This window comes from Carcharodon carcharias, chromosome 2 (assembly GCF_017639515.1).
Source record: "Carcharodon carcharias isolate sCarCar2 chromosome 2, sCarCar2.pri, whole genome shotgun sequence".
Lineage (NCBI taxonomy): Eukaryota > Metazoa > Chordata > Chondrichthyes > Lamniformes > Lamnidae > Carcharodon > Carcharodon carcharias.
In genome coordinates this window covers 115,462,795-115,490,488 of record NC_054468.1, presented here as the reverse complement: position 1 = coordinate 115,490,488, position 27,694 = coordinate 115,462,795, and the positions used below count along the sequence as shown (strand labels likewise).

General features: G+C 41.0%; 1 protein-coding gene across 1 annotated transcript; it reads left to right on the top strand.

Annotated features, from left to right (window-relative positions):
• mkks (MKKS centrosomal shuttling protein) lies at positions 1-26,752 on the top strand. Its single transcript, XM_041174530.1, has 4 exons — positions 1-1,326; positions 14,984-15,165; positions 19,349-19,459; positions 24,620-26,752. The coding sequence occupies exons 1-4, from the start codon at positions 339-341 to the stop codon at positions 25,058-25,060; spliced, it is 1,722 nt and encodes a 573-aa protein (XP_041030464.1). The 5' UTR covers positions 1-338; the 3' UTR covers positions 25,061-26,752.
• The last annotated feature ends 942 nt before the right edge of the window (positions 26,753-27,694 follow it).

Below are 27,694 nucleotides of genomic sequence, written 5' to 3'. Positions count from 1 at the left end.
TTGGCATCCATACTGTTATGTATTTGATGCAGAAGTTTGTAAAAAAATCAACAAGTATAGAACTGAAGCAGAAGAATGCTGAGAAATAACGTCAAACAAGATAAATCATCTTGTTTGGTCCTCTAGTTGTGATAAAATTAAAATATACTTAATGGGATTTTCCAATCATTTTTATTATTTCTATAATATGACTGTCATGTACAGCAAGTATACAAGCATTGAACTTCTTAAAGATCTGACAAGAAATGCTCCATGTTAAATTTCAGTTTCCTTTTGCCAATAATAAAGCAACTGTTCTTTGCATTTTTTCTGTCTTTACAATCTTCCACTCTACCTGAATGATGTCCTGCATGGTACCTAAAAAAGCATCTTTATGCAGCTCTGGACAATTAAATAGTGATGCACTTTGTCAGGCTCTTTCTGCTCTCAGAGGAATTGTGGAGTCGTGTTACGGTCCATTTGGTAGACTAAAACTAATTCACAATGCTGTGGGAGGCTACGTTCTAAGCACATCACAGTCTTCTGCACTTTTGGGTAATCTTTCTGTGTCCCATCCTGTGATAAAGCTAATAATAGCTTCCGTGTTGAATCATGTGTCTCGATTTAGTGATTCTGGACTGTTTACAGCAATCCTCTGCTGTAATTTGGCTGAAAATGCAAAAAGACTTAATGTACCATGCAGTCATATTGTCAAAATCCATAAACACCTTCTGAATATTTGCATTGACTATCTAACTTCCGAGGAATGTAGCTGCAGAATACAGATAGATTTTAGTAACAGCAAGACTTTGCTTTCACTCGTTCGTACAGTGATAAATAAGCCTACTTGTATGTTGACTGCAAAAGAAGCTGACTACATCAGTTCCTTAGTGTTAAAGGCATTTTTTTATACAATTCCATCTGTGATTGGAGATAACATTTCCTTGGGAAAGATGTTGATTGTTCCCATTGAGGGACAAGGTGTTACAGACTCCTGTGTGCTTTCTGGGATTCTTATAGAAATATTTGCATCTCATTCAACAACAATTGATATCGCAAAGTTGACATCTGGTTGCGTTAAGATTGCTATATTCAATGTCTCAATGTCAGGAGATGTTGTTGACAGTGGGAATGGTACCTGGGAGGTGGCATCAGGTTTTCGCCCAGAAGATGAATCGCTTGCCCAACTGCTGAAAGTGGGACGACAACTAGTTTGTGACCAAGTTCACCTTGTGGTGTGCCAGAAAGTGGTCCATCCAATTCTAAAACAGTATCTCCAAGAGCAACAAGTGATGGTGGAAGATAGACTTGGAATTACCCTCATGGAGCCTCTGATTCAATTGACAGGTGAGTATGTTAACCACCAACAATGTACACTTTCACTAGTGGCTCTGAAACTGATATATTATGTGATGCTTTTCTATGCGTTCAGTCTTTGAGAGTGAAAGTATGTGAAATGTTCTTCATGCATGGGACCATTGCAGTTTTTGTTAACTCCCTAAGATATTATTGGCGGGGGGAGTGGTCATCTGTCTTATATCTCCAAAGTAATGACCTATGTTTTGCATCAGTTATTCATAGTAAGACTTTCTTAAAACCATGAGTATGGTGTCACTAACTGAATTGTGCAACTTATTTACAGTATGTAATCCAAAACCAATTTCCTTTGTGAATATAACTGAATGTTCTTTTGGCCATCATATTAATTGCCAGCAGTTTAATTTCCAATTCTATCTAGCAGCAATCAATATCTGCACCTAGTTGGCAAATAAGACATCAAAAGGCACCATTTTGTAAAATAAAAGCACCATAACAACACCAACCAAGGACTGAACCCTTCTCTTTTTAGCATTGGTGCTGCTTTCAGCACCTAAATTACAAAAACAAATCTAGTGCTATGCCATAGAATAACAGTGATCAAGTTTGTCCCTGAAGTTTCCTACATGATAAATTCTCAGTGTCACCAATGCTGGCAAGAGGAGGCACCAAGTTGACATGAGAAAAATTGAGAGCTAATCACATATTGCTCCTACACAACTCTTCGCACCCAATGACCAGCAGAGAGGGAGATTTGGGAGCAAGTCACCAACTGCCAAATGAAGGATCTAAATAGGGAAAATATGAATATATATGAAAAGAAAGAGATATGAACTGTAAATATCAGTCAAAATATGAAAAGAACTAGCAGCTGCCAATGCAGAAATGTAAATGTTTTATTGGAACGAGTGCTGCTGCTTTCAGTGGAGATTGTTGATTTGGATAAGTGTCAAATATGATGCAATAAAGGGAATGGTACTTTAAATAGAATGGATTTCAGTTTATAAATAGCTAAAATATCTTAAAATATGTTATTTGGATACGTTTTATGCAATGGCTACAGAATTAATATGAATATGATCAAAATAATGGTTGGAAATAAAATTTATGCTCGAACAGTCAGGGTTCAACATTGATCCAAGGCTGGATCGCAAAAGGATGTATTCTTGGTCTCTACCTCTTCTACATGCTCTCCTTTGTCTGAAGGCAAGGTCAGGTTCAACAAAACAGCAGCAGCTGACTTGAAATGTAAGTCAATGGTCATAAATATCAGATAAAGGGATATCACGTTTCAGAATCTAACAAAATAAAACCTGTTTGCACAAGCCAAATGAGTGGAATAATTTTTTTTTCATGGTGTTATTCCATGCTAAATAGAACAAGCTCATTTAGTGAAAGAATTAATTTCTAATTTAATCCCTAATAATAAACATGGAATGCTATTAAGCCTTGTTAAGAATGCATTAATCGTATGGTGCTTGGGAGAAATGTGTTCCTCAAAATAAATTGTGGCGCTGGAGCATGAAATTGAAAATGTAGTTGGAGTTAAAAGTACATTACTGACAGTCTAGAAACTCTGGCCTTTCCTACATCCAATCAGGAGATGACAATGGATGCACAAAGTGTGAGATTTTCAATTCAATGTAATAAAAATAAAATAGATTAGTGAAAATTATACTGTAGCATTCCAATGGCTGAGCAAATTTATTTTGTGGATAACACAGCTGGTCATCCTAGAGAGGTCTCTTGTTCAATACTCTGTGTAAAAAATATTTTCCTCATCTCCAATTTAATTCTTTCATGTTTGTAAAGATAGGTTTATTTATATAGAATCTTTCACATTCTTTGGACATGCCAAAGCACCAAACAACCAATGAATGAGAATTGAAATCAGCTGCTGCTGCCAGGCAAATCCAGTTGCTATTTTGCACTCAGAAATAGCAGTGAGATGCCTAACTAGTTAATCTGATTTTGTCAGTTTGGCTAGAGATAATCTTTGGCTTCGTGTTTGTTGCAGGACCTTTTATCTCTACCTGAGCAGGTAATTGCAACTTCAATTTAATGTGATAGCAACATATTGTAGCTCTAGAAATTTGAAATAAAACAGTGCTGGAAAAATGCAACAGGATCTGACAGCATCTGGTAGAAATGTGATGGGTTTTATGCTGTTGACAGGGGGGAAGGGGAGCTAGATCAAAAGGGAAGGCCTGGCATAGGGAGAGGATGGGAGAGATTAAATAACAAAGATGTCATGAAACAAAAGGCAAAGGGAGTGGTAATGGTTGTAGTAAAGAAACAAAGCATTCGTCCAGAGTAGATGCTAATGGTAGAATAATGAACAGCTCTGACTGAAAGCAAAAGCATGAAAACAAGATACAGACTGGGACTTGGACAAAAGACAGTCAAAATGAAGAACAGAGTTGATGGTCTGAAGTTATTGACCTCAATGTTGAGTCTGTAAGATTGTAAAGTACCTAATCAGAAGATGAGGTGCTGTTCCCCAAGCTTGCATTGAGCATTTTTACTTCAGTTTAATGTCTCATCTGAAAGATTGCAGTGCTGCCTCAGTATTGCACTTAAATTTGGGCCTTTAACAGTCTGTGGAAACCACTCATCGCTGTTTAGCTTTCAACCCAACTAATTTTGAAGACCTTCCTTAGGTCATCATTTAAATTTCTCATGCACTGTTTCCATTGCTGTCTATCCTTACTATACGAATTAGGAGCAGGAGTCGGCCACTCAGGCCTTTGAGCCTGCTCTGCCATCCAATAAGATCATGGCCTCAACTCCATATTCCCACCTACCTCTGGTAACCTTTCACCCCCTTGCTTATTAAGAAGCTATCTAGCTCTGCCTTAAAATGTTCAAAGACTCTGCTGCCACCATTTTTTGAGGAAAAGAGTTCCAAAGGCTCATCACCCTCTAAGAGAAATAATTTCTCCTCATCTCTGTCCTAAATGGGCGACCCCTTACTTTTAAACAGCAACCTCTATTTCTAGATTATTCTTCTTTCAACATCCACCCTGTGGATCTAAGTCGTCTCTTACTCTTCTAAACTCCAGTGGATATAAGCCTAGCCTGCCAGCCTTTCCTCATAAGACAACCCACCCATTCCAGGTATTAGTCTAGTAAACCTTCTCTGAACTGTTTCCAACGGATTAACACCCTTCCTTAAACAATACTGTACACTACACCAGATGTGGTCTCACCAATGCCCTGAATAACTGAAGCAGAACCTCTCTACTTTTGTATTCAATTCCCCTCTCAATAAACAATAACATTCTATTAGCTTGCCTAATTACCTGCTGTGCCTGCATACTAGCCTTCTGTGATTCATACACTAGGACACCCAGATCCCTCTGTATCTCAGTACTCTACAATCTCTCTCCATTTAGATAATATGCTTCTTTTTATTCTTCCTGCCAAAATGGACAATTTCACATTTTCCCATTTTGTACTCCATTTGCCAGATCTTTGCCCCCTCACTTATCCTATCTACATCCTTTTATAGCCTCCGTATGTCCTCTTCACCACTTTGTTTCCTATCAATCTTTGTATCAACAGAAAATTTAGCAACCATACCTTCGGTCCCTTCATCCAAGTCATTGATATAAATTGTAAACAGTTGAGGTCCCAGCACTGACCTCTGTGGCAAACCATTCGTTATATCCTGCCAACCAGGAAATGACTCGGTAGCTTATTCAGTGCCCCTGAAATCTTTCACAAATTGCATTAATCAGCAAATTTTGATATTTCTCCAATTCCTAAGTTATTTTTATTTATATGTACATAGGCCCAAGATAGACTCAGGTAGAACACCTTGCCATATTTTGGTAATCTGAGAAAACTTCTAATTGCCTCTAACTTTTTACTTCTAACTTCCCCTTGTCTCTATGGTTGTGGCAATAATTGGTCAGGAATTTTCTGGATCTGAAGATATATTGGTTTCTGTGTCAATGAGTCCTTATGCCAAAATGTCCTGCCAATCACATTCACCACATCTTAACATCGAGACTGGCGTAAGAAACTAGAAATTAGTGTAAATAATTGCAATGTGTGGAAGCACTGAACTTATGCCACGTTCCTCCTTTAAGAACTTCATGAAAATTAATATTTGAAGCCATCAAACTTATCATTTATGTGCGTATTGGGAAGAAATTTCAATTTTTAATTAATACTTTGATTCCATGAGTTATCTACATTCTACATTCCCATATCGGTCTCAGTAAAGAAAAATAAATGCTGTGAAATTACATAAGTAATCACTTTGGCTCCTGCTGAGCCAAAATAGCTTTGCTTAAATCTACACCTGCAGGAAACTAGCATAAATGCAGGATATTTGTGTGAGTTCTTTTGCACAGGGTCAGTTAACGAACAGCAGACAAATTTGCTAGAGGTTTAAATTGAGGACTAGCGAAATAAAAGTAAGTCACATTTAACCTAATTTCCTTTATCTTGTACACTTAAAATCTGCACTGTGCTGTACCTGCACCATTCTTTTGGTGCGAGTTTCAAGAAATTCTAAAGCAATATCTTCAAAAGGAAATTTCTCAAAACCCCAATTTTTAAAAAAAAATTTGTTCATGGGATGTGGGCATCACAGGCTAGGCCAGCATTTATTGCCCATCCTTAATTGCCCTTGAGAACTGAGTGGCATGTTAGGCTGTTTCAGAGGGCAGTTAAGAATCAACTACATTACTGTGGGTCTGAAGTCACGCGTAGGCCAGACCAGGTTAGGACAGCAGATTTCCTTCCCTAAAGGACATTAATGAACCAGATGGGTTTTTACAACAATCAACAATGGTTTCAGAGCCATCATTACTCTTTGAATTCCAGATTTTTAAAAAAATTCAAATTCGAACCCAGGTTCTCAGAGCATTAATCTGGGTCCCTGGATTACTAGTCCGGTGACAGTACCGCTATGCCATCACCTCCCCTGGATGAAATAACAACTAAATGTTCAAAGCTAGTAAAGTTGTTGCAAGTGCAAATATAGTATATTCAAATCAAAAGTTCTGAATAGTTCAAGTACAGTTTAGAAAAAGTTCTTTGGTAAATCTTGTGATGCTCTTTTGGTAATGGTGTGTTATTAGAGTGAAAGACTGATGGCTACTGAGCATTATTTATTTGTGATCTTTTGCGAGTGCATCCTCAATGATTCTTTCTCTTCTGTCAGGTACCATTGCCCTAAGAGGGCATTGGTGATTTTGGACTTCCATTGGATTTGTCTATGTTTATGCTTGGCAAAGTACTGCAGTGGATTGTTGTTGCCTTCTGCAGTACAGCTGACCAGGAAACTCAGAGATAAAAACAAAAAAACTGCGGATGCTGGAAATCCAAAACAAAAACAGAATTACCTGCTGAGTTTTTCCAGGTAACTCTGTTTTTGACCAGGAAACTCTCCTGATCTTGCCGCCTGCTATCAGGCATATTGGAAGGCTGATAATTGACCTGTTTGGCCACATTATGAATGCACCTTCTGTGTTCATCAAGTACTGAGTGGGACTTGAACCTGAAGCTTCTGGCCTAAAGGTAATGATGCTACCTACTGTGCCACAAGACAACATCATCAATGACTAGATGTTCTATAAGTTCTAGTTTTCTCCAGGTGGTTATAATTCTGAGAGTCAATAGACTATTAAAAAGTGATGATATCAGGGTGGAACTTGACTCTATTCTTAACTTGTTTCCGTGCACAAAGTTTTTGCAATAGGATCATTAGGCAAGAGGAGGGATCCGCTTCAGCCCAAGAGCGCTTTATGCATTCACACCCACTAGAGAATGAGTTGAAATCCATTTTCATAGAGAATCCTTAAAGCTGGAATCAGTATTGGCTGGATTCAGACCAAAACCCTAAATAAGATATAGCAATGTGTTAACCCATAACCTCATCAAATCAGCAGACGTACATAATTCAGTCCACGTGTTCTGAGAGAATTCAAAGATTAATGTTGTACTTGCAGTTTATCAAAATCCAAAGACTCTATTGCAACATTAAACTCCTTTCTGTGTAAAGTACCCTGTAATATTTTGTACTAATGTACTTTTATGACTTAAATTTCAAGTGGAATGTATTTTGTTCAAGATGCAAGGAGCATTGCTATCTGACTTTAGAAATCACTGACCAAAGTTAATGAAACCACAATATTTTGTGACAAGTAGGGGGCATGTTTGAAAGTTGTATTTTTCAGTAGCTTAAGTTATTCATGCCATAGTAGCACCATAAAATTTTACTGGAGTAGCCCACGAAACAAGCTTCTGTTACTGAATAATTATTTGGAGGCTAATGGAGGGTTGGCAGTTTACTGCACCTTTTTATTTAGAGCCTGTGAAAGGCTGGGCACTGTAATTTACAGATGTTGCATGTGTGAATGAGTTCTTCAGATCTTTCTCACGAGCATATGCAAATTAAGTGGTCTGTGTACTGCTTGTTATTTTTGCCTCATTTTTGCAAATTCAATTTTGTGGTTGTATAATTGACACCGGAAATGATTATTGGTGTCGATATATAGGTTTTAATAACAAAAGTTCTGAATTGCGGAAAAATTAAGTTAACTTGTTTACATTTCTTTTCCAGTTCAATAATATGTCGGGCAAAGGTTAGTTGTCCTGAAAAGCCATAAAAATGTATTTTTAGAACTGTTCTGAACACCTATTAGTGAAAGAGCTCAGTATCTTTAGTGTGACTTCAAGTGTGGATTGCGGACTTCAAATGCCTAAAAAGTTTTCAAATCAGCTTTTTAGATTACTATGCCATTGGTATACTTTTGCAACCTTTTATAATCAACTGTGTTTTTAACTTCATTATTGAACTAATGCCGAAAGCAAGACTATCAGATTCTGTATATTGCTAATGAAAATTTAATTTTGACTGGCGATAGTTAATACTTTCACAACAAAATAACATTCTTCAAAAGAGAAAAATCGGGCGGAATTTTCCCAGTTTGCACTAAGTGTGGTAGTGGGCGAGTGAAATGGTGTCCTACCCGCCGACAAAAATGGCAGGTTTTCACACCATATCGTCCCAAGCCCGCCTCATTATTTATTCATTCCTGGGAAACATGCCGTTTCCATGGTGGGGGTGCTGTCATTCACCCACCCACCATCACCCCACTGTTACATCACGCTGCCCATCATCTTTAAAAGGCAGCCGCCAGCAAAGCGCTTATCCCCACCAGCTCACTACCACTGCCTGGGAGACATGGCCAGCAAAGGAGAAAAGATTTCAGCCCCCCGCTTCAACAATGGGTCTCTTAAGCGACTGCTAGATGTTGTGGAGGCCCACCGGGATGTGCTGTACCCCTGCTCTAGCCACAGGATGGGCAGCAAGGCTACCAACCCGGCTTGGGGGAGCGGTGGCAGCTGTGGTCAGTGCAAACACCCTGCAGAGGAGGACAGCCACCAGGGCCGCAAGAGGATGAGTGATGATCTCCATTCCACCAGGATAAGTCACTCTTTTCATCACTTCCAGCTCACACACTCACAAATCCATCACACATCCACAGGGCCCTCACTCATTGCCAGTGCAAGGGACATCACCATTCACTCTTTCACAAATGCTGTCATTTTCCTCACCACTCATCACCCACGTATGCCAGGCATATTGATCATCTGGCCTGGTAGGCGTCCTGATACACTCTCCCCATCTCTATCCATGCAGGACAAACCGGCACATAACAGGAGGGAAAGGTCGCAGATAGGTGGAGGAATGCCAGAGATCAAAGTTCTAACAGAATTCGAAAAGAGAGCCATCCAGTTGGCCAGTGATGACCGTACTGATGGTGAGGTTGGTGCTGCTCTACTAAGTGAGGATCCAGCAGTGCAACATCCATCAGACAACCATGCTGTGAGTGATGTGTCCTCTTTCACAGGCCACTGCAATGCACTAATTATCTCTGCTTGCTTTCGCAGGCACATCTGCCAAACAGCAGACAGAGTCCATGACCCAGAGCCTCCAGTCAAGCTCCAAATAGACCTCTGAAGAGGAATCTGAAGGCACTCTCCCTGAAGTCCTGTCACAGCGCTCACCCATACCCTCCTCCAGCTCAGAAACACACACCTCGTTGTGAGGTAGCTTTAGAGTAGCCTCAGGATCACAATCTGGTGAGTACATCACACTTTCTGATCCACAGCAGGTGGAAACAAGGACTTCCCAGGTTCCCGGCATTCTGAGGACTGCTGGAGGCCAGAACATTGCAGAGTCTGAGTTGGATGACAAGCCTCTGGACTAAATCATGTCACAGTTCCTGGAGCTGCAAAGGAAAGCTAGGGAATATCAGGAAGGGATGTCTGCTGCAATCCTAAGATTGCAAGGCACAATGGAGGAGCCTGTCCACCTTCAGGCTGAGGTGATAGCACTAGCATTGCAACGCACACAGGTCAACACTGGCAGGATGGCAGCCGCCATGGAGACCTTGTTCCAGGACATCACTCCTGCACTGCTGTGCGGGCTTAACTTCATCACTGATGTCATAGTTGGCCTCCAACAGTGTGTACGCGAGGGGGGTGCTGGGCAGCTTGATCTCACTCCAGTTACCCCTTCCACTCACAGCGTCAGCCTGTGGCCCTCAGGCACCCATAGGGATGAGGCTCGGCAGGTGCACGCTCCGGGGCCATCCACCCAGGTGACTCTGGGAGTGACTGGCCCATCCGAATCCCCTCTTCCTGTGACCTCCGCAGTTCTAGCTTCACAGGCCGAGGAGGGTGTCACTGCCACATAGCAGGACCCCAGAAGCAGGCTGGTGTCCACCAAGTCTCAGCCCTCCAGAGGACGCCTGCCAAAGTCATCACAGACCAGGATCACAGTCAGCAGGCTGCCTCCAGCTCTGCTGTGGATGTCTGGGGAGCACGAAGATGTAGCAGCAGGATTAGGAAAGTTAAGTAAAAGTCATTGCACAGCTTGGGCATGGGTGTTGATCACTTATACATACTGTTCACTATTGTCAATAAACTCCTAAGAACGTCCCCCTGCCAGTGGCTCATCGTTCTGATAAGCAGTGTTCTTGTCACTCAGATGTGAAACCTTTCTGCATAAGATAAAGGCAGGTGACTCAGTCCAGGGCCTCTTCTCTGTGCAGTCTTCAGACCACAGTGATGGTCAAGCCTCACACTCCTTGGAAACATTTTGATGCCTGCACCTCGGCAGTGCTGGTCATTGCTGCCAGAATGTAGTGGGCAGGTGCCACAGAGCTCTCTCATTCTCTCTGTGTGCTCTCAGGACATTTAAGGTGGGGCTGGCCCCCATCACACCAGCATCTGTGACCAGTGATGCTATACACCAGCTCCTGAAGGGCTGAGATGCTGAAGGCGGACACAGCATCAGATGTGTCTAAAGTTTCATGACTGCGTCTCTGAGATGGCTCTGATCATGGAGCGCAAGCGAGCTGCCCTCGGCCAGACAGGAGTCAGACCAGCCACGGCTCTTTGTCGTTCTTGGGCAGCATGTGCAGGAGCGCCTGCTGCCCCTTCTTCATGACTTTGCGCAGCCAGGAGCCTCAGTTGCTCTCTCTCCTCTCTTCTATGCTCTCTGTAGGACATCAGGCATGCAGCTAGGTCATCAGGATCCATGATCCTGATGTGGTTCTCCTGCAGCATGAGAGAAAGAGATGTGGTTATCATGACTGTACTTAGCACCTTTTCTGGCCCTGTGTGACCGCCCCTTAATGCTTCCCAGAACACTGGTAACCCCTTGGATGGCCAGAGATGCATGGCTGCCCTGTCAATCTGCGACATGGGGGACACTGTTCCAAACTGGGATGCTGAGATTGCAAAGGGCTGTGGGCATCTCCAGCAGTGACTGCTACATGGCCAGCATTGGTGAGGAGATTGTACAAAGTGTGCAGTCCAACTGCTCTGTGGTCCAATAAAGTGGTGGCGGGCTCGAAGTCTGTCCTGGGGGGGGTTGGGGTGGGGGGTGGGGCGTCAGGTGGGGGGGCGAGGGTTAAGTATGGAGTGCTTGGTGGCTCTTTGGTGCCTCCACATTGCTTTCATAGGTGGGCAGGTAGGAGCCTGACCCCAATCATATCTCTGTGGCTGAGCCTGATCTGTCTCAGTTGCACCTGCACCTAATGCGTCACCACTCCCCTCGCTTACCCTGACCCCCCACCTCAATTGCCTGTGCGTGGGATGCAGCGCCAGGGCAGCACTTGACCTGCCTCCTCAACGAAAATGGTTGTCTCTGAGGCTGGCCACCACTTGCCCCTGGACACTACCCCCCTCAGCAGCCACCTCCAAGGCTGGCCAGCACTTAACCCCTGACAATCCCCCCTTCCCCCTCAGCAGTCACTTCCAAGCCTGACCACCACAAATGCATCCTGCAGGTCTGCGTGTGGTTCCCAGGGAGCGTCCACATCTCCTACCTCCTTAGCAGGTCACAGAACCCTGACAATTTCCAGGGTCCACAGAGGCTGCAGGACTGGCTCTTCAGGGACAAGGGCTACCCACAGAGGACGTGGCTGATGACACCTGTGCAGCGGCCTCAGACTGCAGCAGAGAGAAGGTACAACGAGGCTCATACTGCAACCCGGACTTTGGATGAACAAACAATAGGCATTTTGAAAATGAAGTTCCAGTGCTCAACGGGCTGGGTGGAGCACTACAATACAGTCCCCAGAGGGCGTCATGCATCATCATCGCTTTCTGCACGCTACAAAACCTGGCACTGCAACGGGGAGAGGACCTGGCTGAGGAGGAGATAGAAAAGCTGGACAAATATAACTGATGTAATGTACAAATCCTTACAGGTTAATAAGCTGCACTAAACAGGGTGGTTTCCTGTCCAGGATTTTTAGTTTACTGCAGTCTCCTCCAATGAAGAGGATAGTGAAGGGGATGAGGATGATGAGGTCTTTGAAGGTGAGAATGCCAGCGATGAGGCCATCACACTGGCCAGACTAGACAGGTGCACTCATGAGGCCCTAATAATCACAAGATTCATGGGGTATGATGACGAGATGCAGTGAGGACAGTCCTGACATCCTCACCCTGCATCTGTGAACATTTGGCTCCTGTGTGACTAATGGCAGTGCACATACCCTCAGTGCTCAGGCTCATGTCCTGGAGGCACAGAGGAGGTCCTAATAGTCGCAGGATTCCAGGAGGATGATGACGACATGAATGAGGACACTCCATAGATCTTCACATTTCCTCTGTGAATATTTGACTCCTGTCTGGCTGAGGGCAGCTCGCCTGCGCTTTGTGATCAGGGCTGTATAATGGAGACGCAGCTATGAATCTTTAAGTGCCCCAGATCCTTTGCCAACTTTCAGCATCTGACCTCTTCAGGATTGTACCATCACTGGACACAGATGCTGAAGAGATAGGGGGAGGCCAGCCCCACCTCAGAGGCACTGAGAGCACACAGAGAGAATGACAGAACTCTGTAACGCCTGCCCATGACAGTCTGGCAGCAATGACCAGCACCATCGATGGCCCAGTGAGTGTGAAGCACTTTGCTCTGAAGATTACACACTGCACAGGGAAGAGGCCCTGGACTGAGACATTTGCCTTTGGCTTGTGCAAGAACCAAGGTTTCACATCTGAATGACACAAACGTTGCTCATCAGAACAAGGAGCCATAAACAAGAAGACATTTTTGGGAGTTTATTTACAATAGTGAACATTATGTACAAGTGATTAACACCTGTGCCCACATGGTGCAACTACGTCTTCTTAACCTTCTTAACCTTGCATTTACGTCTTGGTGCTCACCCCGACACCCACAGTGGACAAACAGGCAGCCTGCTGACTGCTATGCCCACTTGTCTGTGATGACTTTGGCAGGCATCCTCTGGAGGGCTGAGAACTGGAGAGCCGGCCTGCTCTAGTTATCCTGCTGTTTGCCAGGTGCACCCTCTTCAGCTTGTGGAGCTGGAGATGATGGGGTCACGGGAAGAGGGGATTTGGATCGGCCAGATATTCTGGAATGGATGGTCCCAGCATCAAGCTGCTGGTCTTCCTCCCTATGGGTGCCCGAGGGCCCCTGACTGACTCCTTGAGGAGAAGAGGAAACTGGAATTAGATCGAGCTGCCCCGTGCCCCTCTCGCATTGATACTGTTGGGAATTAACTATGGCATGCCGGCGCTATCACCTCAGGCTGAAGGCAGACAGACTCCTCCATCATCCCTTGTAATCTAAGGAGTGCACCACACATCCCTTCCTGATGCTTCTGTGATTGTCTTTGCAGCCCCAACAACTGATTGAGGATCGAGTCCAGAGGCTCATCATCTAATCCGGGCTCAGCAGATTCCTTGTCTCCAGCAGGAGACAATGAGTAGGATATCAGGCCTGCGTGTGTGCTGAGTGGAGCCATGGATGGGTGACCTGGCAATCTCCAAAGGAGATGAGGCCAGATGGAGATGTGAGGTTGTGTGTGAGAGAGTGAGTGGTGATGTTCTATGATCTGGCAGCGAGCGAGATGCGAGTGAATGTGTGTTGGGTTTGTGAGTGGGTAAGCTGAGATTGATGAGATGGTTGACTTACCCTGATGGTATGGATGAGATCATTCATCCTTCTTCTGCACTAGACAGCCAACCCCTTGTGTGCAGCGTTGGCACTGACCACCTCTGCCACTACCTGCTAAGCTGGAATAGTGAGACTGATGGGCCTCCTGTGGCCAGAGTGGGGATAGGAAACATCGCGGCAGGCCCCCACAGCATTCAAGAGGTGTCCCAGAGATCCATCACTGAATCGGGGGGGCTGCTTAGCTTTTGGGGTCATGCCTTCACCGGAGTAGTCCTGGGCTGCAAGCATTGAGAAATGTGTCCACAGCTGCAGTTTAAATAAGACACCTGGAGTGAGGAAATGGCATGGCCGCCTGTCAACGAGACGACGTGTTTCCTGTGGCTGCATAGTTAATGAGGTGGGAATGGGACGATATGGCATGAAAATCCGCCATTGCAGCCGGCGGGTAAAACATCATTTTTCATGCTCACTACTGCACTTAGTGCAATTCTGGGTCAAATCAGCCCAAAATGTTTTTTTTGCCTGGCATTCCTGTGGAATTCTCCCGATCTTTTATTGTGGTGCTGTTCATGCCATTTCTCTGGGGTTTCCCCCTTTCATCGAAATTATGACAATCAGGAGAAATCCTGTGGAAATTATACCCCTTTATTTTCATATGCTTAATTTTGCCTATTTTTGTTTAGGGTTGATAAGAAATAGTACTGATCAAATTACAACACTTCAAAAGGCTTTTCTGCAATAAATATTCCCAATAATTTTACCTTTTATCACTATATACTGAACAGCCACTGTTGAACTAATAGTATAGCGAGAGGAACTAATTGGAAAGCTTTTTCAGAGAGTTGGCACAAGCATGATGGACCAAATAGCCTCCTGTGCTGTATGATTCTATGTTTGGAAGGTAACATTATCAATAAGAATTAGATTGTTTCATCTTTTTAAGGAAGGTTTAGTTTAATAGCATAATTGCACTGACAAATTGCTCATTTATTCTCCAGTTGTTTGACCACAAGTTTATCGTTAAACATGTGTAATAGCTTAACATGTTACATTTGTTCATGGTTTATTCAGTGATTTTATTGATGTACTGCATAATTTGAAATGTTAATTTGTAATGGATATTGTTAAATTTCTCCACATTTTTATAGTGCTCAATCCATGGATTTTTCTAATTCTTCATTGTTTTTACCATTTTGTAATCTTTGGCCATTTTTAATTTAATAGGTGCACAGTCCATTAGTTCATATTATCACCCCATTCCCCCTGGCTGCTATGGCAATGTTAAGAACCTGTGTATTGTGAAGTTTGGCTCCAAGCGATTCCTGCATCTGGTCCCAAATGAGAACAAGCCTGTGTGTAGTTTGGTACTATGCAATCGAACTGAAGCTGGAGTCAATGAGCTGAAGGTAGGCTAAATGGTCCGCATGCCAGAATTCTATTGTTTTCCTGGTGAGTTCTTCACCCTCTTGATCTAACTCAGTGGCTTTTCATTATCTACCAATGAGTACAAGCAGCATCTATTATAAAACTTGTAAATGGCAAGTGCATCTGCATCATAGATTCTTTGAAGCTGAAAAAAGTCCAGCTTTGTTGATGTCTTTCTATTTTCTTAATTGTGTAAAGACACAAACTGTTGAGGCTGTGTCCACAGTTTGGACCGAAATGGCAGCAATAGATGAAGCAGGATTATAGACAAAAGAGTAGGGACCTTCGAATTATCAGCATCAAAACGTGTCAGCAGAAAACCTTCAAGACCTTTTTTTGTATTTAATTGCTGTAAACCCCTTCGGGGATATTCAGCAGTCATGAAAGGTGATATATCAATGCAAGTTCCTTTGATACTTACCAATATGGTATCTTGGCCAAGGTTGCGCTCTCCTAATAATAATTATTTTAAGCAATGTAAACCATTGCCTTTGAAAATTGGTTTCTTCATTCTTTTCAATGTACAATTTATGTATCACTACTGTATGATCCTCTGGGTTACTTTTCATCCACTGTCACCTCATTTAGTTCCATGTTGCCCTTGTCGTTAAGTGAAAGAAAATTCAGCATGCTGATGTATCTGTTTCAGCTTCTGGGTCAATGTTTAGTAAAGTTTAATAGTTGAGTTCTTCGGTTAACACTTTTACATTTAAAAACTATTTTGTGACAAATCCTAAATTGTAAATTTGTATATTTTGTTTGAAGATACCTTCTATTATTTTTAAAATCATGACTGATATGTCAAATGTACTGTTCTGAATCACAACTTTGAATGTTGTGGATTCAGGCAAAGATTTCACCAAGGTTCATAAAACCGTTGATGGGAAGAATTCCAGGACATTGCTGAAACAATGAGTTCAAGCAAGACTGCCAGGTCTACAGTTGTTCCAGTCATTTGCTTTCCTGTCCCATTAAAAATCATGCAAACATCAAAAGGAGGGGGTTGCTCAGAATCATCGCATTGATTCCCAACTGCTTCAAGTTCTCTATCACTTTGATACCTTTGGCTAAACAAACCAAGTAAACCATGGACTTCAAAGTGAATCACTCTTTGCCAGATGGGAGAGTGGAATATTGGATGACCTATACTAAAGGAACAAATTACTGAATAAATTTAGCTAAAGACAGATTTCCTCTCTCTTGGGTTAATATTCTTCTAAGCCTGCATCATCAGTTTACAATTGATAGCACAGTTACTGAAGAAGATAACTCCTGCAGTTTTCTTAGTCTAATGAAAATGATCAGAGTCCCATTGGAGAACCATCATTCTTGTGATTTGACTTGAAGATTGTTATCTATGTAAACCAACAATCTTCCCCTGGATATTAAGAGGAATTTTAAGTTCTAAATTGTATATTTTAGTGTCTGCGAGGGAATTGTTACAAACCTTTTCTCAAATTCCAGTTTGGTAAAAGCTTCATAATGTGTAAACAATTCTCCTATTCTGCAAACCTGGTTAAATTAAACAAAACTGTTAGCTGCACTTCAGCTGCTCTTCTTTCAAAGACAATTCCTCGTTCCTTTGCCTTGAGAGATGAATGATCTTTTATCCTCATCTTTTCTTTTTGGTTCAATGATCCAAAGTATCATGGAGTCTTTCTTCTCCTTTCTAATGGATCAATGCCTCTTTGGAGATCTAGTGACCAACACTGAATACAATAACCTAACACTATCTTGTACAGGCTAAACACGTTTCCTTGGAATTGTATGATTTTAGTAATACAGTCTGACATTCACATTGCAGGTGTTTTAAAAAGTAACAGCCTGAAAAGAATTCCAACTTCTTTTACTCTTCCAACATCATGATGAAAGTTATTACAACCCAATTTGTAATTGAGGTTATTTTTTCTGACAAAAAACCTTAAAAAGGGAGCCATTTAGCTTGTTATTCTAAAAGAATCGGCAACATAGACAACGATTGGTAGATTGTGATTGCAAGAAATCTCTCTCAGAGTAGAAATTGTAAATATAACTTTTAATTCTCCTTATTGGAGGTTACTCAATAGGGTTTCAAGATTCACAATATGGTTTCTGGAAAACGAGATAATCTCTCGGATATAGTTGCTTGTAAGCCTTTATGTTAAGTCTCTCACAGACCTATATGGCCCCTTTATAGTCTTGGGCATCCTGTGAAATTAAGCTTCTTGGTTTTCAAAAGCCATTTGATAAAGAGTCCAAACAGGAGTACGGATTTGTGGAATTAGCAGATGAAAAACTGGTTAGACAACAGGAAACTCAGGGTAATTATAAATGTGTATTATTTGAGCTGGGAGATGTCTAGTGGACAATGACACAGACCCAGTCATTAGATCTCTACTTTTCACAGACTACAAATGAGCGAGATTAGAGGATTAAAGCAGAATTTCTAAATTTGCTGATGGCACAGAAAAGTGTGGAATGCAGAATGCTTAGTAGAGGCAGATATTTAAAGGGATCCAGAAGCACTCATTACACGGTCTAATAATAAGCAAATGGAGTTTAACATTCATTATCGCAAAGACCTGGTTTTTGGCAGAAAAAATAACCTCAATTACAAATTGGGTGGTAATAACTTTCATGATGTTGGAAGAGTAAAACAAGTCGGAATTCCTTTCAGACTGTTACTTTAAAAAAATATCTGCAACGTGAACATTAGGCTGCATTACTAAAATCATACAATTCCAAGGAAACTTCTTTAGCCTGTACAAGACAGTGCTTAGATTATTGTATTCAGTGTCGGCCACTAGATCTCCAAAGAGGCATTGATCCATTAGAAAGGAGCAGAAAGAGTCCATTTTGAATCATTGAACTATGAAGACAAGATAAGAAGACAAAGATTATTCATTTCTCAAGGCAAAGGAATGAGAAATTATATTTTAAAGAAGAGCAGATGAAGTGAAGCCAATAGTTTTGTTTAATTTAACCAGGTTTGCAGAATAGGAGAATTGCTTTCACATTATGAAGCTTTTACCAAACTGGAATTTGAGATAAGGTTTTTCTCATGTAGCATTATTAACTTGTGGAATAAGCTACCACCTAATTCAGGGAACACTGAATTTGGTTTGGGGTTCATTCTCAAAGAAAACTTGAAGTTAAATCTTGGAAAACTACAAAGAAATTTAGTATTAAAGAATCTTGAATACTTTCTTTGAACAATTTTTTGTTTAACAGTTCACTCACAAGCAAATTTCTCTCCATTCATTTGCTCTGTGTTGCCGAGACACACAAAATAAATTGCAATGTTTCACTATAAGATAAACAGTTTTGCTCCTTTGTGAAGTGCACTCTGAAGGATGAGACTAATGTGGCTGGGATGCCCTCTATAGCTGCATTGTAAATTTTTAGGGCAATTTTTGGTTTGTAAGACATCTAATTTGTGGTGTTTATATACAAAATAAATTTATTTCCAGAGTTTGATAGAAAATATACAATGTTCTAATTGCAATTATGTCATATTTTCTAGAATACAATACACAAAAGAGAATCAGTTGCCTCCTCCCTGTGAAAAAGTATGCTGTTAAAAGTTTTGCAGCACATAGTTAAAAATATTTGGGAGAAAATTCTGATCCACTAGCTTCTTAGCTTTCTTTGTTTTGCCTACAACGAATTACTTGAAAATCATGAAGCTTAATTCATTGGATTCCAAAGAACCGAAAAGGAGTGACATAACTTACGTAGTGTTTCTTTTCAACGCAACAGCACTCTGTTTAAAGAAGAATTAGTTAAGCCATTGAAATTAGAATTATTTTTAAAAATACAAATCTCCCTTTAAACTTTACTGGTGTTAGGTTGATGGTTCTCTCTGATTATAAAATCAGAGAGAAATGACAGATGAAGCAGATTGCAACACTCAGTTCAAAATGACCTCTTCTCATTCCATAGAAATATTTCTATTCAAAGTGTATGTCTAGGGTACTTCTTTTTTTCCATGCATTTTTGTCCTTCTATAGATTAGGAAATGCGTACCTGCAAATAATGTTTGAATTCTTATCTGCAAGTGTGATATAAATTATCTATTCCTTCAGATATATGCATCTGTTTGAGATGGCAATGGCAGTTATGTCAGAATTTTCCACAAAAATTTGTATATATTCTTTGCTAATTTTATCTCCCTGTTTGTTGCAGCTTGTCTGTCAATCTGCAGAATGTGTGATGCGATTTGTACTCAAAGAGCCTTTGGCTGTACTAGGAGGAGGTTGTGTTGAAAGCCATCTCGCTACTTACATTGTACATAAGGTTTGTTTGTTATTTGGCAGATCTTCGAAAATAACCATTTTTAGTTAACACTGATCCATAGCAGTTTTATTATAAGTTTAAGAACTTGGATTAAGTGCCTACAGGAATAGCCATTGTCTCCTTTCTCATGATATAAAATGACATAATTAGTGGCTGGGGAAAGAAACACTGATAAAGATTGTTATCTATATCTATTTACTGTGTCCATTTTTCTCCATTATAAATTCTGATGTCTAGGTTTAAAATTGAACTCATTGTAATATGCCTTTAAGGGATAGCAGCATGCCATCACTAGAATGGAAGTGTGTCATGTGATCCAGTTTCAGTTTCACTTTTGATCTGTGAACAGATCACAGCACACACAGCTCTGCTGCTGATGTCTTCAAGTTTTCTACCTTTGTATAAATGCTCTTATGTGCCTAATCTAAATAAATGAACCCACAACATGTTTACACAATCCCTTATGAGTCATTGGTGCCTTTACATCATGACTAAAACATGACAGAATCTGCTTATATAAACTTGTAATTATACTTTCTCGTCAGTAGTGGCACTGCAGTGCTTGGTTTTCCAGGTCCCAATTCTTCAACCTGTCCTGTGGAAAAGCCCCTGTGCTCCATGGAAGGTTACTGCTTAGTTGCTCAAATTATTGTAAATTTTGCTGTTTAGCGAAAAATAATATGAAATCAAAATATAATTTAAAATGTTAGAACGGCATGTATTTCTTTAAAATCTGTGCTGAAGTATGCTTGCCTGCCTTCCTCTTTGCTTCACCTTAAAGACTACATTTGGTATCGACCTCTCATCTGCAAAACCATGGGAAATTGATTAGTTTATCAACAACATTAAAAAAAGAGCTCAGGATCCAAAGGCACTGCATCAGTCGGATGTGCTGAAAACGCAAAATTATGGGACAGTCAAGCACTACCTAATATTACATGATAGTGTAAACAAAATCTTCACTAAATCTTGGTATTAGGCACTCCACCCACTCCTACTGAATAGCAACCCCTCCTGTGCCTCTTTGCTCCATTCTCTTTCGCCCTCTCTTCATCCCTCCTTCCACCCTTGTTCTACCCTCTGCCATGTCCTACTTCCCTTTTCCCATAACCGCCAACCAATCTTTCCTTTTCTGTTCCTTCCTTCTACTGCAACATACTTCCCTTCCTCCTCTTTGTCCCTATTCTCCATCCTCTTCCATTCCCCCCTTTCTCCTTCTCTCTCCCATCCTTTCCCGTCACCTATTCTCCCCCTATTCTCCCTCCACCTCACACTTTTTTCTTCCCTTCCTGTCTTAGTCTCATTCCCAGCATTGTAGTCCTCTTCCTCCTTCAGGTACCATGCCCTAAGAGGGCATTGGTGACCGTGGACTTCCATTGGTTTGGTCCATGATTATGCTTGGCGAAGTACTGCAGTGGTTTGCTGTTTCCTTCTGCAGTATAGCTGACCAGGAAACTCTCCATCTCTTATAGACTGCAAGCAGGGGTATAGGAAGGATTTGCAGGCTAATAGTCAACCTGTTTGGCCACGTTATGAATGTATCTTCCGTGGCCATCAAGTCCTGAAGTGGGATTTGAACCCATTGCTTCTGGCCCAGAGGCAGGGATGCTACCCACAGTACCACAAGACCTCCCCTAGCATTGTAATACCCCCTCTAACCTTGATCTGAAAACATAAAATTAACCTTGACTCCCCATGAGAGAACGGTTGTGTATGTGTGCAGATTTACTGTATACATTAAGTACATACGAACATATGAAATAGGAGTAGAAGTAGGCCATTCAGCCCCTTGGGCCTGCTCTGCTATTTATTAAGATCATGGCTGATCTGTTTGTGTTTCGACTTCCACATTAGTATCTATCCCCGATAATCTTTGATTCCCTTGCCTAACAAGAACCCATCTACCTATCACCTTAAAAATATTCAATGACCCCCGCCTCCACCACCTTCTGAGGCAGAGAGTTCCAAAATCGCACAACCCTCGGAGAGAAAAAAATTCTCCTCATCTCTGTCCTAAAAGAGCAACCCCTAATTTTAAAACAGTGCCCCCTTGTTCTGGACTCACCCACATGAGGAAACATCCTTTCCATGTCCATACAATTCAGTGTCTTATATACTTCAATCAAGCCGCCCGTCACTCTTATAAGCTCCAGTGGAAACAAGCCCAGCCTGTGCAACCTTTCCTCATTCCAGGTATCAATCTATTAAACCTCCTCTGAACTGCCTCCAATGTATTTATATCCTTCCTTGAATAAAGAGACCAAAACTGCACATAATATTCGATATGTGGTCTCAAAAATACCCTGTATAACTGAAGCATAACATTCTTACTTTTATGTTCAATCCCTCTTGTAATAAAGGATAGCGTTCTGTTAGTCTTAATTACTTGCTGTATGTGCATACTTATTTTTTGTGACTCATGGGCAAGAAATTTCCCGTCGGCGAGCGGGGCGGGGCCTGCTGACCGACATGTATATTTACGCAGAATGACATCGGGTGGAACTCCCCTCCTGACGTCATTTGCATTTTCAGGTAGGCAGGGGTGCAGCTGAGTCAGCTGTGTGCATCACGACCTGTCAACAGCCTATTTAGGCCATTCAAAAACCAATTAAGATCATTAGTGGATCTGGGAGTGCTGGCAGCCACATGAAAAAGCATGAAACCTCATCTATGGGCAGGATGAGGTTTCACTGCTGAATCAAAAAATTAAGAGACACTTTTAATTAACATTACAGAATCCCCCCCCCCCCCCCAGCACAGGAAGCGCATAGGGTTTCCCTGTGAACGTCACGCTGGGCAGGCCTTAACTGGCCCACCTAGTAAAAATGGATGTCCGTCCCCCCCCCCACCGATCGGGGACATCGATCGGAGGGCTGTCCCCCCACGCCCAACCCTGCACTTCCTCCCCAATGGGGGGAATATTTTGCCCATGCACTGGAACACCTAGATCACTCTGCAGCTCGGAATTCTGCAGCCATTCTCCGTTTAAGCAATATTCTGCTTTTTTATTCTTCCTGCCAAAGTGAACAACTTCACCTTTTCCCACATTATACTCCATCTGCCATACTTTTGTCCACTCACGCAACCTATCCATACCCATCTGCAGCCTCCTTATGTCGTCTTCACAACATACTTTCCTACCTATCTTTGTGTCATTTACAAATTTAGCCACCATGCCTACACTCCCCTCAACTGAGTCATTGATATAAATTGTAAACAGTTGAGGCTCCAGCACAGACCCCTGCGGGACTCCATTCGTCACACCCTGCCAATCAGAAAAAAGACCCATTTATGCATACTCTCTGTTTTCTGCCAGCCAGCCAGTATTCTATCCATGCTAATACTTTACCCCCTACACCATGAGCTTTTATTTTCCTCAATAAGCTTTGATGTAGCACCTTATCAAATGCCTTCTGGAAATCCCCTTCATCCGCAGCACACGTTACTCCTTCAAAGAACTCCAATAAATTGGTTAAATATATTTCCCTTTCACAAAACCATGCTGACTCTTCCTGATTACGTTAAGTTTCTCTAAGTGCCCAGCTATAAACTCCTTAATGATCAATTCTAACACCTTCCCCACAATAGACATCAAGCCAACTGGCCTATAGGTTCCTGTTTTCTGCCTCCCTCCCTTCTTGAGTAGAGGGGTTATATTTGCTACTTTCCAGTCTGATGGAACCTTTCCAGAACCTAGGGAATTTTGGAAAATTAACACCAACACATCTACCTGTTTAGCACCTCTTTTAAGACCCTAGGATGAAGTCCATCTGGACCTGGAGACGTGTCAGCCCACAACTCCATCAGTTTGCTCAGCACCGCTTCCCTAATGATTGTAATTTCACCAAGTTCCCCACTCCCTTCCATTTCCTAATTTACGCTACTACTGGATTGCTTTTGTGTCCTCTAAAGTGAAGATAGAAGCAAAATATTTGTTTATTTCATCCGCCATTTCCTTATTATCGATTATTAACACCCCATTGTCACTCTCTAGAGGACCAACACTTACTTTACTTGCTCTTTTCCTTTTTAAATGCCTGTAGAAACCCTTGCTATCTGTTTTTACATTTCTAGCTAGCTTTTGCTCATACTATAATTTCTGACTCCTGATTAACCTTTTAGTCATTCTTTGCCATTCTTTATTTTCTGACCAATCACTTGACCTACCACTCATATTTGTGTAGTTATATGCTTCTTTAAGTTTGATGCTTTCCTTAACTTCTTTAGTTGACTGTGGGTAGTGGGTCCTTTCTTTGGAATTTGTCTTTTTACTAGGGATATACTTACTCTGATTATTCTAAAATATTCCCTTAAATGTCTGCCACTGCTTCTCTTTCGATCTATCCCCTAGCCTAGTACGGGAAAATTGCTTGTCTCATAATTTTAAGGCTTTAATGTGGCTATCATTGCACATCAACTGCCTGGTCTGGTTGTTGGTATGTTCCATGACACCTGCCACCAAGGGAAAAATAAAGGAAAACAAGAACAAAAAGAGACATGAACCCAACTCAAAAATAACAAAGGAGGAGCAATTGCAAAGAAAATAATTTGATCTCATGATTCAGATGACAAAGCATTCTAACTTCCCTCACAGGGTTGCACACCATCTGAACCTTTTTATTAGATTTCCTTGCAATTATTTTAGCTGATCCATTATTACTCTGTACAGTGACAATTAATAAAAAGTGCAGACTAGAATTGCTCAAAGCCCTATTGACAGATCTGAAACTAGACTCTTTTCTTCCGAGCTATTTGTCACATGAATTGTTTCTGCATATTTAATTCAGACAAAACTGACGTATATTGTTTGACTTGAATTTTGCCGCCTATTATGGTAATTTTACTATAAAATAATGTGATTGAAGTAGTATAATATCTTCACCCAGATTTTCATTATGTGAAAATGTAGAGGTTTGTTTTGTGCACTGGTACAGTAGATGGTCTAGTGCCATAGAAGTTGAGAGTGTATACAAGAACAAGCAATACATTCTATTAAATAGTATACATACTGGATTAGAGTATGGTGAAATCAAGTTAATTTTCAGTAGTTAAGAAATTGCATTTTTGAAGATGTCAGTGATTTTTTTGCAACTATTGTGAATCACAAGCGTAGCTATTAGAATATTGTGGAACATTTTCTGAACTGAACTCTTTTCACAGAGCCACTGTGTAACTGAAGATAAGTTAGCAGAGTTGGGTTGCTCTCGATCCGAATACAGAATTGTTGCTGACAGTTTCTGCTGCTCACTGGAGCGTACTGCCTCTTCACTGGAACATGACGGTGGTGAGAACTTTGTTGATGCTAAGTATGGACACCGTTGGTCAGTTCTGCCCAATATGCCTTTGCATGCTGACTGGTCAGAGGTATTTTCTAGATGTGCTTGTGGTTTGTACACAGCACAACAGAACCTGAACTGGACTGTTCTCGGTAATAGGACCCCAATTACTAGCCTAGAAATGTCCCTCGAGAAACCTAGTGAATATTTCACAGATCGATTAGCATTGGACTCCTACTCTGTGAAACTCAATGCATTGCAAGTAGCAGTAGAAACCGCGAATTTAGTAGTTGATTTACAATATGTTATTCAGGACCAGAATTAAACTTATGGAGGCCTGAAATTTTTAGCCATTCCAACATAAGACCTATAAATATAATTTCCTACTTAATGTCCAGCTATATTTAGCATTGCTTGCCATGATGCTTAGAAAGGTGTTCTGAAAAAGTTTTGGGTAAATATTAGTTGAGCTAAAATCATCTACATATGTCTTTTTTGAGATTATTTTATGCAATAATTTTTCCCCCTCAGTTCTGATTGCAAAGTTCAGGACTTGGGTGACATGGTCAGGCTATTTATTAATTCTCCATTCTAAAGTGCTAACTCGCATCACCACATAGTGGGAGAATATCAGTCTGATTCCTTCTCCAGTGAACCATACAATGCACAGGTACAGTGCTTAACTGCTGGGAAAATAAATATTAGGTGCAATGCTGTGAAACCCACATCATCTGACAGCTTATCAAAGAGGCAATGGTCAGCCTTCTGCCCACCTTCAGATTGCAGAGCTGTTGCAGTCAACAATCTACAGAGAGAAAAAAAAATGACAATATTTTCCCTTTCATTTGAGGGCAAATATAACTCCATCTATAAAACAATATAGCTGAGCTCAATATGATACACCTTTTGGTGACGTGTGAGATTTTTAACTCTACCCAAATAGATCTGTTGTGTATATTGAAAACAAATGTCCAATGTATATGAATTTGTTGCATTAAGAAACGTGTGTTGTTTTCAAGATGTAACTATTCTTGGTCAATTGTTGATGTTGCTGTGTCAACTTCCACTCAACCTAGATTTACATAGATTTTTAATTGAAGGTGCTTTAGCAGTCTCACTTTTATTTAAAACCCCCTATAGCCTAAAGTTTAAAATAAATTCCTTGTTAACTAAAGAGTTCAATATGCAAAGAAAAGATAGAAGAGGGCAAAGATTTTGAATTTGATTTCTGATGAACAGGACATTGCTGATAGGGGAGTGGGATTAAGTGCAGAAAAGAATGTGGGTGCAGACTTTTGGTAAGTTGTAGTTTGTGTAAGTTGGGAACTTAGAAGGTTGGTGAGCAGAGCATTGAAAGAGAAGACTTGGGGTGACAAGGGCTAAGTCGAGATTTTCAACAGCAGTGGGAGTAAGATAGAGTAAGAGATGGAAATTGGCAGCTTTAGTTGTGCTGGGATGTGGGATTTGAAATAAACTCAGGGTCAAACAGAAAACTGAGGTTGGACCATTAGGATTCACCTGAATGAGCAGCTAAAGAGGGAAAAAGATGGGACCAGACAGACTTTTTGCAAGAACCAAACAGGTTGGCTTTACTTCTGGCAATGTTAAGTTGGTGTTTTGCCTATATTAGAGAAAATTTTATTCATCTGTCGCTTAATGTTGGACAAGCATATAGATCTATAGCATATGTTTAAAAATAACATACTGATGATCTTTGACTCAAATTCCTTAGAATATTTGAATAAGATGTCCTCCACTAATCTTGTACACCAGTATACGAACAGTGTATTGAAAAACCTGACTTAGCTACTAATCAGTAATCAACATGAGCTTTATTTGAGGTTTTCATTAAGTTTACAAATTTAATATGTGATTAGCCATTTTAGCAACACATCCTAATGTTTCATGAATGTAAAATCACCTGGTTGAAACTTGATAACTGAGACCTGGTTCTAAGCAGAAATATCTGTTCATTGGTTAATTGTATTACAATAAAATTTAGGTCATGTTTAAGCAATTGGTAGTTATTGTCTTTTGTGCCTTTGACAGAAATATGTTCGTATCTTCATATCTCCAGAACTAATTTCTATAAAAATAATGGACAGTCCTCAAAAAGGGAGCATGGTCTGAGATTCCCTATGAGCATAAGATGACTCAGGTATTTAATTGGATAGGATGGCCACTATCTGAGTGTATGTACAAGCTTGAAATCAAAAAGGTAACAGCATATCCCTTTAATCTATTCCTGACCATTGTTATTTCTTCTAAAAAAATGGATAGTATTTTGCGCTTAAAACATATCCATTTCTGAAAAGATTACTATGGGAGGAAAACTAGACAGGTAAACAAGTGGCTTGTAGTTATGAACAAAAGACTTAATGCCTCGGTATTCACAGTTGCAGGAAAATGTTAAGACTTGTTCTGCTGCCGGAAAGTGTGAAATGCAGGTTTATTTGTTCAGGAAGCCCAGCAATGTTAGAAGCAAAAAAAGAGAGCGTGCATTTATATAGTGCCTATCAGGACTTTAGGATACTTCCAAATGTTTCATAGCCAATGAAGGACCTTGAAAACCCTGTTGTAAGGGAAATGCAGTAATCAGTTTGCACACAGCAAGATGAATGACCAGATAATCTGTTTTTACTGATTGGTGTTCTATTATAATTAAATTGGATCATGTAAAATTTCTGAATTCATTCCCTGCATTTCTCAGCAAAGCCTGCTGAGAGTGCTGACGGCTATAAGAGTTCACTGGAGAGAGAAAAGAATGATTGTATCTCTGTATGATACAAACAGCTACAACCAAGACAGAATTTGCTGAAACTGAATCTGGTGTAATTGGGCATGGGGTGAGATAAAGCTGTCTACCATCACTATAACGAGGGGGAATCCATGATAAAATAAACACTAGATGAGGTACAGAAAGGTGTCAAAGTAGGAAGTCAATTGGTGAAAGTATTGA